Raw genomic sequence first — 19,110 nt, forward strand, 5'->3', positions numbered from 1 at the left:
CTGCCTCAGCCTCCTGAGTAGCTGGGACTACAGGCTCCTGCCACCATGCCTGGTTAATGTTTTGTATTTTTAGTAGAGACGAGGTTTCACCATGTTAACCAGGATGGTCTCGATCTTCTGACCTCGTGATCTGCCCGCCTCGGCCTCCCAAAGTACTGGGATTACAGGTGTGAGCCACCATGCCTGGCCAGATCATTTTTTGTTAGGGAAAAAGTTGGTGGTGTAAGGGGTGGTATGGAGGATGTAGAGAGCTGCTTGGGAAAAGTGAGTAAGAATAACAAAGATAATCCAATTAAACATGAGAGATTAATTCTGGCCAAGCTTTAACAATGGTCTTCCCCTAAACCTTCAACATAGCAGAAACAAATTGTCCATTCTATACAGGAATAAGTGTAGCACGATGCCTAAGAGAAAAAGCACTGAGCCATTCAACCTGGGTTTGAAATCCAGTTCTTTCATTTACTAGCTGTAAATTGTCAAGTCATTAACTCTTTGCTGCCCCGGTACCTTATCTGTAAAATGATAAAATAATGGAATCCACCTCACAGGATTGGTGTAAATGAGACAACACAAACAAGGCCCTCACAACAGCACTATTCAACAGAGCTTTCTGGGGTAATGGAAATGTTCTAGATCTGCACTACTGGACACGGTAGTTGCTAGCCACAGGAAGCTATGGAGCACTTGAAATGTGGCTATGTGGCTGAAAGACTGAATTATAAATTTTGATTTTTATTAATTTACATTTCATTAAATAGCCATGTGGCTAGGAGCTGCCATGTAGAGAGTGGAGTCTTAGAACAACAGCTAGCACACACAGTAAATGCTTCAGTGTGTTTGTATTAGTATGATTACAGTAACTATGCACATTCTCTCCTTTGTCCTCTTCTTCTCTGGAGAGGTCCACAGGCTGTGCAGCATCCTACAGAGAACATTCCCTGGGCCATATGAGCAGGGAACCCAGGAGATGGGAACCCTACAGGACTGACGGTATTGCCAGAAGCGAGTCTCACCTGGGAAAGTTATAGCTCCTTGGTTCTGTGCCAGCCACTTTGCCCTCAGTAGGTGCTGGAGGAACACAGGGCACAGTGGTGCTTGTTGCCTACAGGATGACTCCCTAAATTGAAATATCTGAGAAGGCTCCCAGTTTGGAGCCTAAGAGGTGAAGCACTGGGCTCCTGGCAAGGCCAGTAGCTGCTGGACATGCGGGCCGTGCCAGCTGCCATGTGTCATCCTTGCAGAGCACATCTGGTATTTTCACCTTCTCCCTTTTTCTTTCTATAAATAAATAAATCATTGGGTTTACAAAAAAATCTTAGTTATTTTTCAATGATGATACTTACCAGCCGGGATACATTAAATATCGAGATCGCAGCATCTCAGGACTTGAAAAACTATTTTCTGAGAGAATCAGCTCAATGTCTTCATTCCTTTGAAAACACACAGAAAAGACCTAGATTAATTAGGACTGTCAATTTTTTATTTTTATTTTTTCTTGAGACGGAGTCTCGCTCTGTCGCCAGGCTGGAGTGCAGTGGTGCAATCTTGGCTCATTGCAACCTCCGCCTCCCGGGTTCAAGTGATTCTCCTGCCTCAGCCTCCTGAGTAGCAGGGACTCCAGGCGTATGCCACCATACCCAGGTAATTTTTGTACTTTTAGTAGGGATGGGGTTTCACCACGTTCGCCAGGATGGTCTCGATCTCCTGACCTCATGATCTGCCTGCCTCAGCCTCCCAAAGTGTTGGGATTACAGGCGTGAGCCACTGTGCTGGGCCAGGACTGTCAATCTTAACCTGCACATTTTGTTTCTTCTTCATGTTCGCTAAACATATACAAGCATTTTTTTTTTTTCTGGCAAACCAAATGAAAACTAGTTGTACTCATCATGATATTTTACCCCTAAATACTTCAGTATGCATCTCCCAAGAACAAGGACATTCTCTTACAGAACTACAGTATCATGATCACATGCAAGGAATTTACTGGCTCCCAACAATCACCTGGGAGCTTGTTAGAAATGCAGAGCCTCGGCCAGGCGCGGTGGCTCACGCCTGTAATCCCAGCACTTTGGGAGGCCGAGACGGGCGGATCACGAGGTCAGGAGATCGAGACCATCCTGGCTAACACGGTGAAACCCCGTCTCTACTAAAAAATACAAAAAACTAGCCGGGCGAGGTGGCGGGCGCCTATAGTCCCAGCTACTCGGGAGGCTGAGGCAGGAGAATGGCGTGAACCCGGGAGGCGGAGCTTGCAGTGAGCTGAGATCCGGCCACCGCACTCCAGCCTGGGTGACAGAGCGAGACTCCGTCTCAAAAAAAAAAAAAAAAAATGCAGAGCCTCAGGCCCCAGCCCAGATGTACTGAACCAGAAACTAATTTTCAATAAGATCTCCACTAGAGAAGCATATGCACAACGAAGTTGGAGAAGCACGAACATACATCCACTTTCAAATTTCCCCTTTTTGGTGGGGGAGGGTCCACTATCCAATCAAGAATCATTCACTAGGCCGGGAGAGATGGCTCACGTCTGTAATCCCAGAATTTTGGGAGGCTGAGGCAGGTGGATCACCTGGAGTCAGGAGTTCGAGACCAGCCTGGCCAACATGGCAAAACCCCATCTCTGCTAAAAAAAATACAAAAATTAGCTGGGCATGGTGGCATGCATCTGTTATTACTTTGATATACAGATACATTCTTTTTTTTTTTTTTTAATTTTGAGACAGAGTTTTGCTCTTGTTGCCCAGGCTGGAGTGAAATGGCATGATCTCATCTCACTGCAACCTCCGCCTCCTGAGTTCAAGCGATTCTCCTGCCTCGGCCTCCCAAGTAGCTGGGACTTCAGGCACCCACCACCATGCCCAGCTAATTTTTGTATTTTTAGTAGAGATGGGGTTTCACCATGTTGGCCAGGCTGGTCTTGAACTCCTGACCCCAGGTGATCCACCTGCCTCGGCCTCCCAAAGTGTTGGGATTACAGGCGTGAGCTACTGCGCCCGGCCTAAATTTATAATCTTTATTCTCCTTTAATCTGAACAGCTCCTCTATCTTTTGGTTTGTTTGATTCTCATGGTGTTGATATTTAAGAGTACATGTCAGAGCTTTTGTGTCCCACACTTGGATTTGTCTGTTTCTAGTTCTCGTAATTAGATTCAGGTTATGCATTTTTGGAGATTAATATCCAGGTGGTGTTGCATCCTTCCCATTGCATCACATCAAGGAGGTACAGGGTATCAGTTTGTCCCGTTACTGGTCTCATGGAGTTTCATCGTTTGGTCAACATAGGTATACCAGAATTTTTCCACTGTAAGGTATTTTTCCCCCTTTGTAAGGAGTCAGTAGTCTATGGAGTGATACTTTACACAGTACAGGACTAGTAATATTTTTTTTCTTCAACAGTCTTTCACCTAGTGCTTTTAGTATTCATCGATGGTTCCCTAAATCAAATACTGTATTAGACTGAAGGTTACAAAATGATTATTTTCTAGTTCTTTTTTTTTTTTTGAGATGGAATCTCGCTCATCGCCCAGGCTGGAGTGCAGTGGCGTGGTCTCGGCTCACTGCAAGCTCTGCCTCCCGGGTTCACGCCATTCTTCTACCTCAGCCTCCTGAGTAGCTGGGACTACAGGTGCCCGCCACCACACCCAGCTAATTTTTTGTATTTTTAGTAGAGACAGGGTTTCACCGTGTTAGCCAGGATGGTCTCGATCTCCTGACCTTGGGATCTGTCCACCTCGGCCTACCAAAGTGTTGGGATTACAGGCGTGAGCCACTGCGCCCGGCCGATTATTTTCTAGTTCTATCAAACCTTATTTACTTGGTATTCTTCTATAAAGGGCTTTGCTATCCTGTCCCCTTCCACTTTTTTTTTGTTTTTGAGATGGAGTTTCGCTCGTTACCTAGGCTTGAGTGCAATGGCATGACCTTGGCTCACTGCAAGCTCTGCTTCCTGGGTTCAAGCGCTTCTCCTGCCTCAGCCTCCTGAGTAGCTGGGATTACTGGTATGAGCAACCATGCCCGGCTAATTTTGTATTTTTTTTTTTTTTTTGAGACGGAGTCTCGCTCTGTCGCCTGGGCTGGAGTGCAGTGGCGCGATCTCGGCTCACTGCAAGCTCCGCCTCCCGGGTTCCCGCCATTCTCCTGCCTCAGCCTCCCGAGTAGCTGGGGCTACAGGTGCCGCCACCTTGCCCGGCTAATTTTTTTGTATTTTTTTAGTAGAGACGGGGTTTCACCGTGTTAGCCAGGATGGTCTCGATCTCCTGACCTCATGATCCACCCGTCTCGGCCTCCCAAAGTGCTGGGATTACAGGCTTGAGCCATCGTGCCTGGCCATAATTTTGTATTTTTAATAGAGACGGGGTTTCACCATATTGGTCAAGCTGGTTTCGAACTCCTGACCTCAGGTGATCCACCCGCCTTGGCCTCCCAAAGTGCTGGGATTACAGGTGTGAGCCACCGTGCCTGGCCCCTGCTTCGTTTTTGAGGATCACTGTGGACACACATTTTATTCCATATGTTATAATCCATAGTTCCAGTATTATCATGGTTCTTTCTTATCCCCAAATTGTCCCAAATTAGACTAGCAGGAACTTCTTAAGCTACTTCCCATATCCTTTTGACATATTTCCACTAATCTTTGAGTACTTCCTTGCTTTATTGGCATAAAATGGACCAGGCCTACCTTGTACTTTCCTTGACCTGGCATGCAGTCAGCTAATTCTCCAAGGAGTCCTGATACCTTGCAGTGGGGACTGGTACTTAGAAACCGAGATACAGAGGTAAGGGTATTTGCTGCAACTGTGGTATTACTATTCTGGTCCCTTTCAAAGGAAAGTGGTAGGAAATACACATTTTTAAAAATAATGAATTTATATTGAATCTCCAATTCAAATCAACATTTGATCTTTGGCAGGCCGAAGTGGGTGGATCACTTGAGGTCAGGAGTTCAACACCAGCCTGGCCAACATGGTGAAACCCTGTCACTACTAAAAATAGAAAAATTACCCAGGTATGGTGGCGTGCACTTGTAATCTCTGCTACCAGGGAAGCTGGGGCAGGAGAATAGCTTGAATCCAAGAGGTGGAGGTTGCAGTGAGCTGAGATTGTGCCACTGCACTCCAGCATGGGTGATAGAGCAAGACTGTGTCTAAATAAAATAAAATAAATATTTGAAGGGTTTTTCTTCATCTTCCCCATTTCATATTCACAATCTCCTCTCTTCAATCAGTGATGTTGTTTAGAACCAGGGTTCCAGCGGAGGATTATGTTCAAAAGTTACTTGAATTAAATATTTTTTTTGGTGTGGTTTATTACTTTGATAGACACATAGATTTATTTACTTTAATTAATTGATTATGTTAATTTTGAGATGGAGTTTCATTCTTGTTGCCCAGGCTGGAGTGCAATGGTGTGATCTTGGCTTACTGCAACCTCCACCTCCCAGGTTCAATAAATTCTCCTGCCTCAGCCTCCTGAGCAGCTGGAATTACAGGTGACCGGAGCACACCTGGCCAATTTTTTGTATTTTTAGCAGAGACGGGGTTTCGCCATGTTGGCCAGCTGGTCTCAAACTCCTGACCTCAGGTGTCCTTTTACACACACCTGACATATGGACATTGTTGCACATATACATATAGGCTTTTTTTTGTTTTTTTTTTTTTTTGAGACTGAGTCTCACTCTGTCACCAGGCTGAAGTGCAGTGGCGTGATCTCAGCTCACTGCTGCAACCTCCAACTCCATGGTTCAAGCGATTCTCCTGCCTCAGCTTCCTGAGTAGCTGGGATTACAGGCACGCACCACCACGCCCAGCTAATTTTTGTATTTTTTTTTTTTTTTAGTAGAGACAGGGTTTCGTCATGTTGGCCAGGATGGTCGATCTCCTGACTTCGTGATCTGCCTGCCTCAGCTTCCCAAAGTGCTGGGATTACAGGCGTGAGCCACCGCACCCAGCCTAGATTCACTTTTTTTGGTTTGTATTTAATTTCGTTTTTTCCGTCCTTGATTTAATTTTTGAATACATAAAATATCTACATAGTTCAAAAGTCAAAACTATATAAAAAAGTATATAACCTTTTATCCGAATTGAGCAAACAAAACGGCTACATAACCAGGTGTTTTCTCCTTGTATATGTGTGTACACATACAAACTAATTCTATTTTTAGTTTGTAATTTGAACCCAAGTCCATGAAGTAGAGATAATATCTCTATGTTACCTTTTTTTTTTTTTTGAGACAGAGTCTTGCTCTGTTGCCCAGGCTGGCTGGAGTGCAGTGGCGCCATCTTGGCCCACTGCAAGCTCCCTGCCTCCCGGGTTCATGCCATTCTCTTGCCTCAGCCTCCCAAGTAGCTGGGACTACAGATGACCGCCACCACGGCTGGCTAATTTTTATATTTTTAAAAATAGAGACAGGGTTCCACTGTGCTAGCCAGGATGGTCTCCATCTCCTGACCTCGTGATCCGCCTGCCTCGGCCTCCCAAAGTGCTGGGATTACAGGCGTGAGCCACTGCGCCCGGCCGCTTTTTTTTTTTTTTTTAAGAGACAAAGTCTCACTACTTCTTCCAGGCTGGAGTGCAATGGTGTGATCATGGCTCACTGTAACCCTGAACTCCTGGGCTCAGGCAATCCTCCCGCCCAGCCTCCCGAGTAGCTGAGACTAGAGACTTGCTGGCTTTTTTTTAAAAAAACTGTTTTGGTAGAGACAGGGTGTCCCTATTTTACCCAGGCTGGTCTTGAACTCCTACAAGCAGTTTTGGGCTCCCTAAGTGCTGGGATTACAGGTTGAGCCACCGCATCCGACCTTTCTCTACGTTCTCTATACCATTTCTCAAACACTTCAATACAAGGACGTTAAGAGAATCTTGGCTACCATCCTTCAATGGAAGAGAATGTGAATATATCAGAACAAAATGCCTCAAAATGGTACACAATGGAGTCTTCTTGCCAAGTTTTTTTTTTTTCTTTTTTGAGACGGAGTCTCGCTCTGTCGCCCAGGCTGGAGTGCAGTGGCGCAATCTCAGCTCACTGCAAGCTCCGCCTCCCGGGTTCACGCCATTCTCCTGCCTCAGCCTCCTGAGTAGCTGGGACTACAGGCGCCCGCCACCCCGCCCAGCTAGTTTTTTGTATTTTTTTAGTAGAGACGGGGTTTCACCGCGTTAGCCAGGATGGTTCTTGGCAATTTTTATAGAGCATCAAAAGCACTTCGAAAACTTTTTTTTTTCCCCAATATATTGTTTCTTTTTTGAGATGGGTTATCACTGTATTGTTCAGGCTGGTCTCAAACTCCTGACTCAAGATCCTCCCACCTCAGCCACCCAAAATGCTGAGATGACAGGTATGAGCCATTGTGCCCAGCCTGCCTTTTTTTTTTTTTTTTAAGAGATGGGGTCTTGCTCTGTCTCTCAGGCTGTGGAATGCAGTGACACAATCATAGCTCACTGCAGCCTCCAACTCCTGGACTCAAGTGATCCCCTCTCCTCAGCCTCCTGAGCAGCTGGGACTATAGGTGCGTACCACCATACCTGGTTAAAAAACTGACTTCTCCAAATGTTTAGGTCTTAGATACAGTAGAAAGACTCTGGGCCACAGACAGAGTGCTGTATCTGAGAAAGCAACTGGTCTTGCAGAGTGAATGTATAGATTACCTGGTGACAATCCCATTTTCTGCAAGAATGAAGGCTGCGGCAGGATTGGCAGCCCTGATGAGGCTCTGCAGCTGAACAAGGAGAGGGTGCCGCTGCTCCGTGGTGTGACTGGTGAATACCACGTTACTCACCAGGCCTGTGAATAAAACCAAGGACAGTTTAGCCTTCACAGTCCTGGTTAGGGGTGAGGGCTCACACAAACGTGGACCCTTGCTCCATCCCCTAATCATGCCTTCCAGTAGTCTCCTGATGGAGACAACCCTTACATCCCAACACCAACATACACAGCTATCATTCTCTTCCTGCTTCCCAGCACTGCCACCTCTTGGAATGAACAGTTTCAAGTCTGTAGCTGCCTTACTTCCTAACCTCCTAACTTCCTCTATCTGTTTTTTTTTTTTTTTTTTTAAAAGACGGTGTCTCACTCTGCCGCCCAGGCTGGAGTGCAGTGGTGTGGTCTCAGCTCACTGCAACCTCTGCCTCCAGGGTTCAAGCAATTCTTCTGCTTTAGCCTCTTGAGTAGCTGGGATTACAGGCACCCGCCACTATGCCTGGCTAGTTTTTGTATTTTTAGTCGAGATGGGGTTTCACCACGTTGGCCAGGCTGCTCTCGAACTCCTGACCTCAGGTGATCAGCCCACCTTGGCCTCCCAAAGTGTTGGGAATACAGGCGTGAGCCACCACGTCTGGCCTCCTCTATTATTTTAATTCTGATATCTGGCTGATACTTGGAGTTCTTAGTCAAAGGGCCTTTCCACATCCCCTGTATTTAGCATCATCAGGAACTGGTGCCATTTACCTTCACCAGTTCAGAATATAGTTATCGAAAACTCACCATATATTAGGGCTATTCATTATATCCTCAAAGAGTGCACAGCCAAGACACTGTGCACAGGGAGTCACATGATTCCAAGATAAATGCTAAGAGATTTTACATGGTAACGTGGTAAGAAAGTGTGGCCCATGTAACAAGAGGTTGCAGGGTGGGCCATGATCACTCCCAACCAACCTTTTGGTGAAAATACAGAAGTAAAATTCACAGGACCACAGAGAATTTGGAAATCAGGAAACGTACCACACTTCACCACTCCAAGATAATTATGATACCCCTTCCATATTCATTCCTATTTTAACACAGTTATAATCAGAGTGTATATATAAGATCTTTTATTTTGCATTTTTGTTATTCAATAATTTTTATTTACTTTTTTTTTTTTTGAGATTGAGTTTAGCTCTTGTTGCCCAGGTTGGAGTGCAATGTTGCAATCTCAGCTCACCACAATCTCCACCTCCTGGGTTCAAGCAATTCTCCTGCCTCAGCCTCCCAAGTAGCTGGGATTACTGGTGCACGCCACCATGCTCAACTTATTTTGTATTTTTAGTAGAGATGGGGTTTCTCCATGTTGGTCAGGCTGGTCTTGAACTCCAGACCTCGTGATCCGCCCACCTCGGCCACCCAAAGTGCTGGGATTACAGGTGTAAGCCACCGTGCCCAGCAGTACTTCTTAATATTGTAGAAAATTTCAAACACATACACAACTAGAAAAGTAGCAGAATGAACTCCCATCACCTGGTTTCAGGAACTACTAACACTCAGCTAATCGCATTTCATCTACACTCCACCCAGCTCATCCCCAGCTCCCTTGCTGTATGATTTTGAAGTCAATCCCAGACATTCAATTATTTCAAACAAAAATACTTCAACATGTATTTCCATAATATAAGGACTCTAAAAATATTAACAATGAACTCCTTAATATAAAAAAATCCAGGCCGGGTACGGTGGCTCAAGCCTGTAATCCCAGCACTTTGGGAGGCCGAGACGGGCGGATCACGAGGTCAGGAGATCGAGACCATCCTGGCTAACACGGTGAAACCCCGTCTCTACTAAAAAATACAAAAACCTAGCCGGGCGAGGTGGCGGGCGCCTATAGTCCCAGCTGCTCGGGAGGCTGAGGCAGGAGAATGGCGTAACCCGGGAGGCGGAACTTGCAGTGAGCTGAGATCCGGCCACTGCACTCCAGCCTGGGCGACAGAGCGAGACTCCGTCTCAAAAAAAAAAAAAAAAAAAAAAAATCCAGTCTGTGTTCAAATTTCTCTGTCTTATAAATGTTTTCTTACAGTTAATAATTTTTGAATTAGGAACCAAAGGAAGTCTACATATTATATTTGTGTGTTTTTTTTTTCTTTGTGGGACAGTGTATTGCTCTGTCGCCCAGGCTACAGTACAGTAGCCTAAATGTGGCTCACTGAAGCCTTGACCTCCTGGGCTCAAGCAATCCTTCTGCCTCAGCCTCCTGTGTAGCTGGGACCACAGGAGCGTAAGCCACCATGCTTGGCTAATTTTTTGATTTTTTTTTAGACACGGGGTCTCATTTTGTTGCCTAGGCTGGTCTCAAACTCCTGGGCTCAAGTGACCCTCACACCTTGGCCTCCTCTAAAGTGCTGGGATTACCGGCGGGTGTGAGCCAGTGCACCCAGCTTCATTAGCAATTTTAGTTCCTCTAGTGGTCACTTTTATATCTTTAAAGAATATAGTTAACCCTTTATAATTTGATTTAATAGCTTTAAACTTTATTAATCTCCCATTCTGAAAGATGTAAAGAGTATCTCTCCTCTGCTAATTTTTTGTAAAATACAATTTCATACATAGGTTTTCAACATTTATATTCTATTTTGTAATAGAATTCTCACAGGTGTTATAATTCTATACTTAAAAAGATTCAATGCTCATCACCAACCCATTTACTAATACAGAGTAGTTTTATTATTATTTATTATTATTATTTTGAGATGGAATTTCCCTTTTGTTGCCCAGGCTGGAGTACAATGGTGCGATCTCGGCTCACCACAACCTCTGCCTCCTGGGTTCAAGTGATTCCCTTGCCTCAGCCTCTCAGCCTCCCAAGTAGCTGGGATTACAGGCATCCACTACCATGCCGGGCTAATTCTGTATTTTTTAGTAGAGATGGGGTTTCTCCATGTTGGTCAGACTGGTCTCAAACTCCCAACCTCAGGTGATCCGCCTGCCTCGGCCTCCCAAAGTGCTGTGATCACAGGCGTGAGCCACCGTGCCCAGCGAGAGTAGTTTTATAAACGATTAGTTCTTAAGTGAATATCTCTAAATTATGGAGACTTCTGCTTTCCTAAGTGACCTTGTAATTGCAGAATCCTAAGTAATGAACATTCAGTAATGAAGACTCTCTATACTGATACTGTTTACTTCAGTCAAGTGTTTAGTTAAAAAAATTAGATGTATTCAGTTACTGAGGGCAAAACTTGCAACATACAGAAAGTGTGTTAGGCTATTTTGGGGTTGCTGTAAAGAAAAACCTGAGGCTAATTTATAAAGAAAAGAGGCTTAATTGGCTAAAGGTTCTGCAGGCTTTCCAGGAAGTGTGATGCTGGCATCCGCTTCTGGGGAGGCCTCAGGAAGCTTAAGATCATGGTAGAAGGCCTGGAAGCCAGCACATCACAGTGGTGAGGGCAGGAGCAAGGAGGAGTGGGGAAGGTGCCACACTCCTTTAAACAACCAGGTCTCCTGTAAGAGAGTAAGAACTCACTATCACAAGGACAGCACCAAGCCATTCATGAGGGATCTGCCCCCATGACCCAAACACCTCCCACTAGGCCCCACCTTCAACACTGGGGATTATGTTTCAACATGAGATTTGGAGGGGACAAACATCTAATTTATATCAGAAGGGTTCACAGAGAAAATAATTCCTTTCCTCTCCAGACACCTAAATTCCCTTCCCAGGAGGCAACTGCAGTTATCAGATTCTTACCTCTTCTTCCAGAAGATCTGCTGAGTATATACAAAAGTGTTGAGTATAATTTTTTCCACAAGTAGTGGCACATTACACTGTTCTGCACCTTTTCCCCCTACTTACCCCCTTTACTTTTTAATTTTGGTAAAGTTTACATCTTCCTTCAAATCTTTCTTAACATCTTACCATCCTAGTCCTCCCCTCATGCCACCCTGCTCTCTCCCCTTCTCTGAACTAAAAAAAAAAATGAAAAAAAGTTCTTTTGAATAACACAGATGGCACTTAAAACATAGGACTTATATTCTTTTTTTTTTTTAGTCTCACTGTGTTGCCCAAGCTGGAGTGCAATGGCACGATCTCGGCTCGTTGCAACCTCCACCTCCCGGGTTTAAGCGATTCTCCTGCCTCAGCCTCCTGAGTACCTGGGATTACAGGCGCACGCCACTGTACCCGTCTCACTTTTGTATTTTTAGTAGAGATGGGGTTTTACCATGTTGGCCAGGCTGGTCCTAAACTCCTGACCTCAGGTGATCCACCTGCCTCGGCCTCCCAAAGTGCTGGGATTACAGGTGTGAGCCACTGTGCCTGGCTTGGACTTAATACTATTTATCTTCTTCCTCTATGGGAAAAGCTAGCATAATGTAAATATTAAGGCATTTAGAGCCAGGCGAACCTGAGTTTGAATTTTGAGTTCCGCTAATTACTAATGGGTGATTCTAGACAAATTGCTCTACTTTCTCTCAGAAACCAAATATCTTCCTCTGTAAGACAGGAACCGTAACACATCACTCTAGGTTATCAATAAAACCTAGACTTATCATAGGGCCTACAGAGAGTAAGAATCCATGAAATACAATCTATCATCACCACCACTACCACCATCGGCACTGTCAGCTGAGCAACAGCCTGAGAATTAGACTTCTCCCTGTACATTGAGGGGCCTGTCAGACAGCAGCTGTGGCATTGGGTCTTGGCTATATCAACCACTGGGAAACTAAGTCATACAATTTCCACAAGCCAAGGCTGCTACACTCATGGTTTAGACGAGGGCAAGGAATAGTTTGAAGGCAGATTCCAGGACCCCTGACCCCCTGCCTCTAGTCTCTTCCTTCCTCTTACCAATAACACCTATGAAAAAAGTGTTCCAAAACTTTCAAGACTGAATCTAACCTTACAAATCCATCTGGATGCATTCCATTGAAGACCAGGGAACAGGGCTTAGGAGAGCGCATGCCAATGGTTGGTTGCTTGTGACAATGAGGAAAGGGCCCACACAAAGGTTAAGCTATGTGCCTCCGGAGTTAGGGCTTGCCTACTAAGCACAGAAGCTGCTTCCTAAGTGCTTAGGGACCATTTTGGATCCATTGCTTGGTTCCAAGAGATGAGACCTACTCTTCTTAGGTATCTGTAAGTAAAAAATTTCGGCCGGGCATGGTGGCTCATGCCTGTAATCCCAGCACTTTGGGAGGCCAAGGCGGGCGGATCACGAGGTCAGGAGATCGAGACCATCCTGGCTAACACGGTGAAACCCCGTCTCTACTAAATATACAAAAAATTAGCCGGGTATGGTGGTGACTGCCTGTAGTCCCAGCTACTCGGGAGGCTGAGGCTGGAGAATGGCGTGAACTCTGGAGGCGGAGCTTGCAATGAGCCAAGATTGCACCACTGCACTCCAGTCTGGGGGACAGAGTGAGACTCCATCTTAAAAAAAAAAAAAAAAAAAAATTTTTTTTTTTCTTCCTCCCTCCTCCTCCTGGGGCTTGTTCTCCTCTGGGAGGCAACCACTGATAACTAGTGTTTGGGTATACTTCCTCAGATGGTCTAAGCATGCAAATACAAATATACAGGAATATACAGAATCACGTTTTCTTTTTTTTTTTGAGACAGAGTCTCGCTCTAGTACCCAAGGCTGGAGTACAATGGCATGATCTTGGTTCACTGCAACCTCCACTTCTGGGGCTCAAGTGATCCTCCCACTTTAGCCTCCTAAGTAGTTGGAACTACAGGAATGCGCTACCAGACCCAGCTAATTTTTGTATTCTTTGTAGAGACAGGGTTTCGCCATGTTGCCCAGGCTGGTTTTGAACTCCTGAGCTCAAGTGATTCACCTGCCTTGGCCTCGCAAAGTGCTGGGAATACAGATGTGAGCCACTGCGCCCAGCTCACTTTTCTTAAGCATTCAAAACCTCTATCCTCATCCAGGCACAGTGGCTCAATGCCTGTAATCCCAGCACTTTGGGAGGCTGAGGCGGGTGGATCACCTGAGGTCAGGAGTTCGAGACCAGCCTGGCCAATACAGTAAAACCCTGTCTCTACTGAAAATACAAAAAATTAGCTAGGCGTGGTGGCAGGTGCCCATAATTCCCAGCTACTTGGGAGACTGAGGCAGGAGAATTGCTTGAACCAGGGAGGCAGAGGTTGTGGTGAGCCAAGATCACGCCATGGCACTCCTGCCTGGGCAACAAAGGTGAAACTCCTCTCAAAACAAAAACAAAAACAAAAACAAAAAACTTCTGGCCGGGCACGGTGACTCACGCCTGTAATCCTAGCACTTTGGGAGGTCGAGGTGGGCAGGTCACGAGGTCAGGAGTTCAAGACCAGCCTGATCAACATGGTGAAACCCTCTCTCTACTAAAAATACAAAAATTAGCCAGGTGTGGTGGTGCGCGCCTGTAATCCCAGCTACTCAGGAGGCTGAGGCAGGAGAATTGCTTGAACCCGGGAGGAAAAGGTTGCAGTGAGCTGAGATTGCACCACTGCATTCCAGCCTGGGTGACAGAGAGATATTCTGTAACCACCACCACCACCACCACCACCTCCATCCTCAAAGTCTTTGTGGATGACTTAGTTGTGGTAACAGCACATAACTAAACCAATTCAAATGAAGAATTCATCAACATCTTGTTTATTCCATTTTAAAAGGGTTCCTCACATACCCTTTCTGTTAAGAAGCTTTAACATTAAGACGAAATTCCTAAAACAGTGTCAGAAAAACCTCTAAGCAAGGTAACACTGGTGATTTACATGAGGGGCAAACAGCAGTTTGAAGACAGATTCCAGGACCCCTGGCCCCCTGCCTCTAGTCTTTGGTACCTGTGTTCGCATGGCCATTTGGAAAGGTCACTCTGCAGTGCACTGTGGAGGCTGCAGATGAGGCAGCAAAGCCAGCCTGGAAAGCTTGACGCCAGAATCCCATGCCCTGGTGCGGCAACAAAAAGTGGGGCCTCTGGAAACTGAGTAAGGCGAAGTCAGGAGGCCAAGCCCAAAATGTGGCACAGTGGGGGAGGCAAGCAGGATTTAGAAGGCTCAGCACATTCTAGAGATGGCAGACGTGGGAGCCAGATCCTACAAAGGGCCTGCCAGATTCCCAGGGTGGAAGGCAAGGAGAGCTCTGGTGGGTCTGGCAGTGAAGAGCCAACAAAGGTTGAGGGAAGATCTATAAATATGTTAGGACTCTGCTGGGTATCTTCTTGGGCAAAAGAAACAAAGGAGTCAGACTAGTGCAAATGTGGCCATATGAGTGGTGGTGCACCAGGGTCACAAGCACAGGTCTGGCCCGCCCAAGAAAAGGCTGGGATCTGGGTCTCTGACAGACACACCTTGTACAAAGTCCTGTCTGCTGCACATGTACTATATGGACAAACCTTGTGGGGCTGGGATTCTAGGTCAGGAACTGGGCACAGAAAAGGGGCTTTGCTTTATAGGGAAACAAGCAAGAGGATTATCCCCAGCATTCCTTAGGCCAACTATGTAAGCTGCCAGCTGCCAAGAGGAAATGCCATCTGTGAGGCAGGTACAGCAGTTATCTGGAGCACAGGGTGAACAGGCCACAGTGAGCAGTTCCACCTTGTTTGGGCCAGGAGCTTCCTTCTGTTCTGTATCAAGGAGTGGACAACCAGATTTGGCCAAGGTCTCACCAGTCTGGGCTGTGAGCGAGCAGGCAGACTGGTCTATCCTATTCCCAAGAGCAGAGAAACATCCCTATTGTCTGGCTGACCATCCCAGTCTGGGCTAAAGCATTCCAGAAGCCCAGCAGAAAACAAAGGTGACTTCTTCTATCTACAGATGCTTTTAAAAGCAGGCCATGACAGTAAAGTATCTCCACTTTGCTTTCACACCAGCATTATAATGAGTCTTGCTTGCTGTTTAAGCACTGAGGTTGTTTCTTAGTCCTTTGATTTCTGTAACACACATTGTCTTGGGGCTGCAACACAGTCCTTTTCTAACTGGAAAATAATCTCTTATGAATCAGGTAGCCTGACTCATGAACAGGAGCAAAGGGAGGCAATATGCTCCCTTAGGACACCAAGTGTTTGTCTACTGCTGGCAGATCCCACCTTCAAGCCAGCTACCAAATCTCCTAAGAGAAAAGAAATACTTGCCTTTTATCTCCTCCCTCCCCAGATAGCCCATGTCCACGGCAAATCTGGTCAGGCCAGTCCACAGGGTCCCATGGGCCCAGAAGCAAGGCACCATCACTCCATGAGCCCCCTTGGAGGAGTTCCGAAAACAGCATATGTGACCTGAAGGTGATCAGCCCTCATCTGATCACACCCCTAGCTCTGCACAAGCACAGAGTTTAACACACATTGTCTTTGCACAATGAGTTGGAAGGTAGTATAAATGAAACATGCCTACCAAGTGCCAGAGAGAACACAGTCTGTTTTGGCCTCAAAGGGTTCAGACTAAAAGGGGCTTTCCTCTTGTGAGACAAGCCCAGGGCTGCCCCTGATTCAATGATGATGAAGACAGAACACTTCTCCAAGGCTCTCTGCCAGAGAAGCCCCATCACCTGTGCTTGTTCTTCATGCAAAAAAGAAGGGGGACACTGAGGGAGAATGCCAAGGAACTGAGGTGCACTAGGGTGCCAATCATCACATGGTCGACAAGGGGCTCTGAAAGGAAAAGAAGGCTCCAGCATTTACAAGAATAAGGCAGGGCCTGAGGCTGGACAGGTCAGCAAGTCCTAGGTACACCTGATGGCCAGTACTGCCCCCTAGGCAAACACTTCCTCAACTTCACATGCTTCCAACTAAAGCTCTTCTCAAGGAGGACACTGCTTCTCTGAGTCAATCTTCACTTCCAGTCTGATCTCTGGACCCACCCCTTCCTTCTCAGGGGTCCCCTCTATCAAGTCTAGTATCTCCTTGCAGTCCACAGGCTTTCTCAGTCAGCAAATAAGGAGGAGCCGATCATTCAGAAATGACAATTCTTGGAAGTATTCTCCTCCAGCCATCTTTCTTTCTTTTTTTTTTTTTTGAGACAGAGTCTCACTCTGTTGCCCAGGCTGGAGTGCAGTGGCCCAGTCTCAGCTCACTGCAAGCTCTGCCTCCTGGGTTCACGCCATTCTCCTGCCTCAGCCTCCCGAGTAGCTGGGACTACAGACGCCCGCCACCACGCCCAGCTAATTTTTTTGTATTTTTAGTAGAGACGGGGTTTCACCATGTTGGCCAGGATGGTCTCGATCTCCTGACCTCGTGATCTGCCCGCCTCGGCCTCCAAAAGTGCTGGGATTACAGGTGTGAGCCACCATGCCCGGCCTGCCATCTTCCTTTTTATAGCCCCAAGCACTCTAGAGTATCACCCACACCTGCTGGCTTCCAGTATCTCACTTGGCCACTGGTCTACTTGAAGCTGGCTTCAGCCCTCACCTCTCCACTCAGATCATCCTACTCAGGTCATCAGGGTCCTTCTCACTTGCAGAGCCAGTGGGCTTTTCTCTGTCCTTCCCTCAAAGTCTCTGCAGCATTAGACATTGTGGATCTCTTTTTCTCCTTCCTCAATGTCTCAGGCAATGCTCTTCCCTGCTTCTCTTCCGGTGTCCTGGAACCTCCGCCCTCACCCCATCTCTAGCCTTCTGATCTTTTCAGCTCTACACCTGGATACTGGCTGACTACAGTCTATGCCATTGACCATGACTTCCAAATATGTATCTTAGGATGAGACAGCCCTCCTTGGTTATCTCCTGGACCTATGTTTTCTCCTGTGCTTTCTATCTCAAAGACAGGTACCACCAACCTTCCTAATCTCCTAAGCTAGAAACCTAGGAGTCATCCAAGATACCTCTTTTTGCAATGCGTGCTCCACATCTAGTCTGTCACCAGATCCTATTGACCCAACCTCCACAAACTCTCCTTAATCTACCTGGGGTGAATACTGTGGATGGACCTAGCCAACCTCCATTTCATCTTGTTTCTGAGGTGCAGTGCCTAGAAAGTAACAGGGGCCTCTAAAAGCTGGACCTGAGACTACCTGGCACAGCAGCCCAATATACATATTCCTCCCTTCAGGGACCAGCCTCCTGCCCTGGGCAGCATGAGCTCAGCTGTTTCCCAAGACAACAACTTTGGTATGCTCTGTTGTCTCCGCTCCCTGTGGACTAGCAGTATGATCAGCAGGGGGAAACTGTGCTGGGGACACTGAGTTGTTTTCTTCCATCTGATTTCTGCTTGCTGGACTAGCTCAGGAAGCCCAGACCCCAGGCAGGTCTCCTAATAACAATGAGCATTTCATCACCACTGCAGGGAATTCAGAATTTATTCTGGACCTCCAAACATCACAGATAATATGACTAGAAAGTGCTGATTCCAGGGTTGCCAGGTAGCAGGGCATTGCAAGGTTGAATGCAACCTGCAGGATGGGTGAATTTTTCTCAATGTTATCAAGGAAATGCGGAAAATTCCAGGGTGCATGGGGGTGGGGGGTATTAAGAAAGACAGGTCCTGCTGGGCCAAACTCGGCACTCTTGGGGCAGAAGTGAATCAAGATCTTGCTGATCCAGAGGCTAGGAATACTTACTCAGCCCACTAATATTAGCTGGAATGCCAGGGTGGACTTAAGCCCAGCTCAAGGAGAGGTATTACTGTGGCAATTTGTTGCCATAAGAGACAAGTTCAGGCCAGGCGTGGTGGCTCATGCCTGTAATCCCAGCACTTTGGGAGGTCGAGGCGGGCGGATTGTGAGGTCAGGAGTTCGAGACCAGCCTGGCCAACATGGTGAAACCCTGTCTCTACTAAAAATACAAAAATTAGCGGGGTGTGGTGGTGTACGCCTGTAATCCCAGCTACTTGGGAGACTGAGGCAGGAGAATCACTTGAACCTGGGAGGCAGAGGTTGCAGTGAGCCGAGACCACGCCATTGCACTCCAACCTGGGCGACAGAGTAAAAACAGACAAGCTCTTAGAAGAAATGTGCCTATCAAATATGGTAAAAGTAAAGATATCAAAGTTTTTTCTGACCAATTTTGTTTGCTTTAGATTTCAGAATGGTAGGTAAGAGCATGAAGAAAGTCTATTGCTGAATTCTACTGAACTTGCAAGGTATGCAAGCTGGAAATAAAGCATATTACTTACCTTGTGAACACTGGTCAAGACATTTAGGAAAGAGAAATCTAGGAGGAAGAAGGGGGAAATATTTAAAAACCATTCATCTCAGAGTTGTCACTGATTATTTCCCACACAAATAGTACCACTGACAAGCAAACTGACTCACATGATGAGGCAAGTGGCAGCAGCACTGAGCATTAAGGATACCCATGGGACTTCACAGCTTTCCGTCAAAGCTCCCCATGCCAGGAGCCCCACAAAAGTCCCTACATGGCCAATTCTAAGTGGAATGTTGAAGAGGGATACTGGGGACAGGACCAGCTCTTTGGTCTATGGGAGATGGAGAAAGAGCTGGTCTTTTTTGAAAGACGTAT

General features: G+C 46.4%; 1 protein-coding gene across 4 annotated transcripts in view; it reads right to left on the reverse strand.

Annotated features, from left to right (window-relative positions):
* DNAAF9 (dynein axonemal assembly factor 9) overlaps positions 1-19,110 on the reverse strand; it is a 164,107-nt gene that overhangs the window by 12,459 nt on the left and 132,538 nt on the right. For all 4 annotated transcript variants that reach the window (XM_071079596.1, XM_071079595.1, XM_011741278.3 and 1 more), the window contains 3 exons: positions 18,764-18,801; positions 7,642-7,777; positions 1,344-1,430 (listed from right to left, as the gene is read on the reverse strand). In XM_071079596.1, the coding sequence (XP_070935697.1) occupies positions 1,344-1,430; positions 7,642-7,777; positions 18,764-18,801 (261 nt within the window). The remainder of the gene's footprint in view (positions 1-1,343; positions 1,431-7,641; positions 7,778-18,763; positions 18,802-19,110) is intronic.

The sequence above is a fragment of the Macaca nemestrina genome, chromosome 15 (genome assembly GCF_043159975.1).
Source record: "Macaca nemestrina isolate mMacNem1 chromosome 15, mMacNem.hap1, whole genome shotgun sequence".
Taxonomy (NCBI): Eukaryota; Metazoa; Chordata; class Mammalia; order Primates; family Cercopithecidae; genus Macaca; species Macaca nemestrina.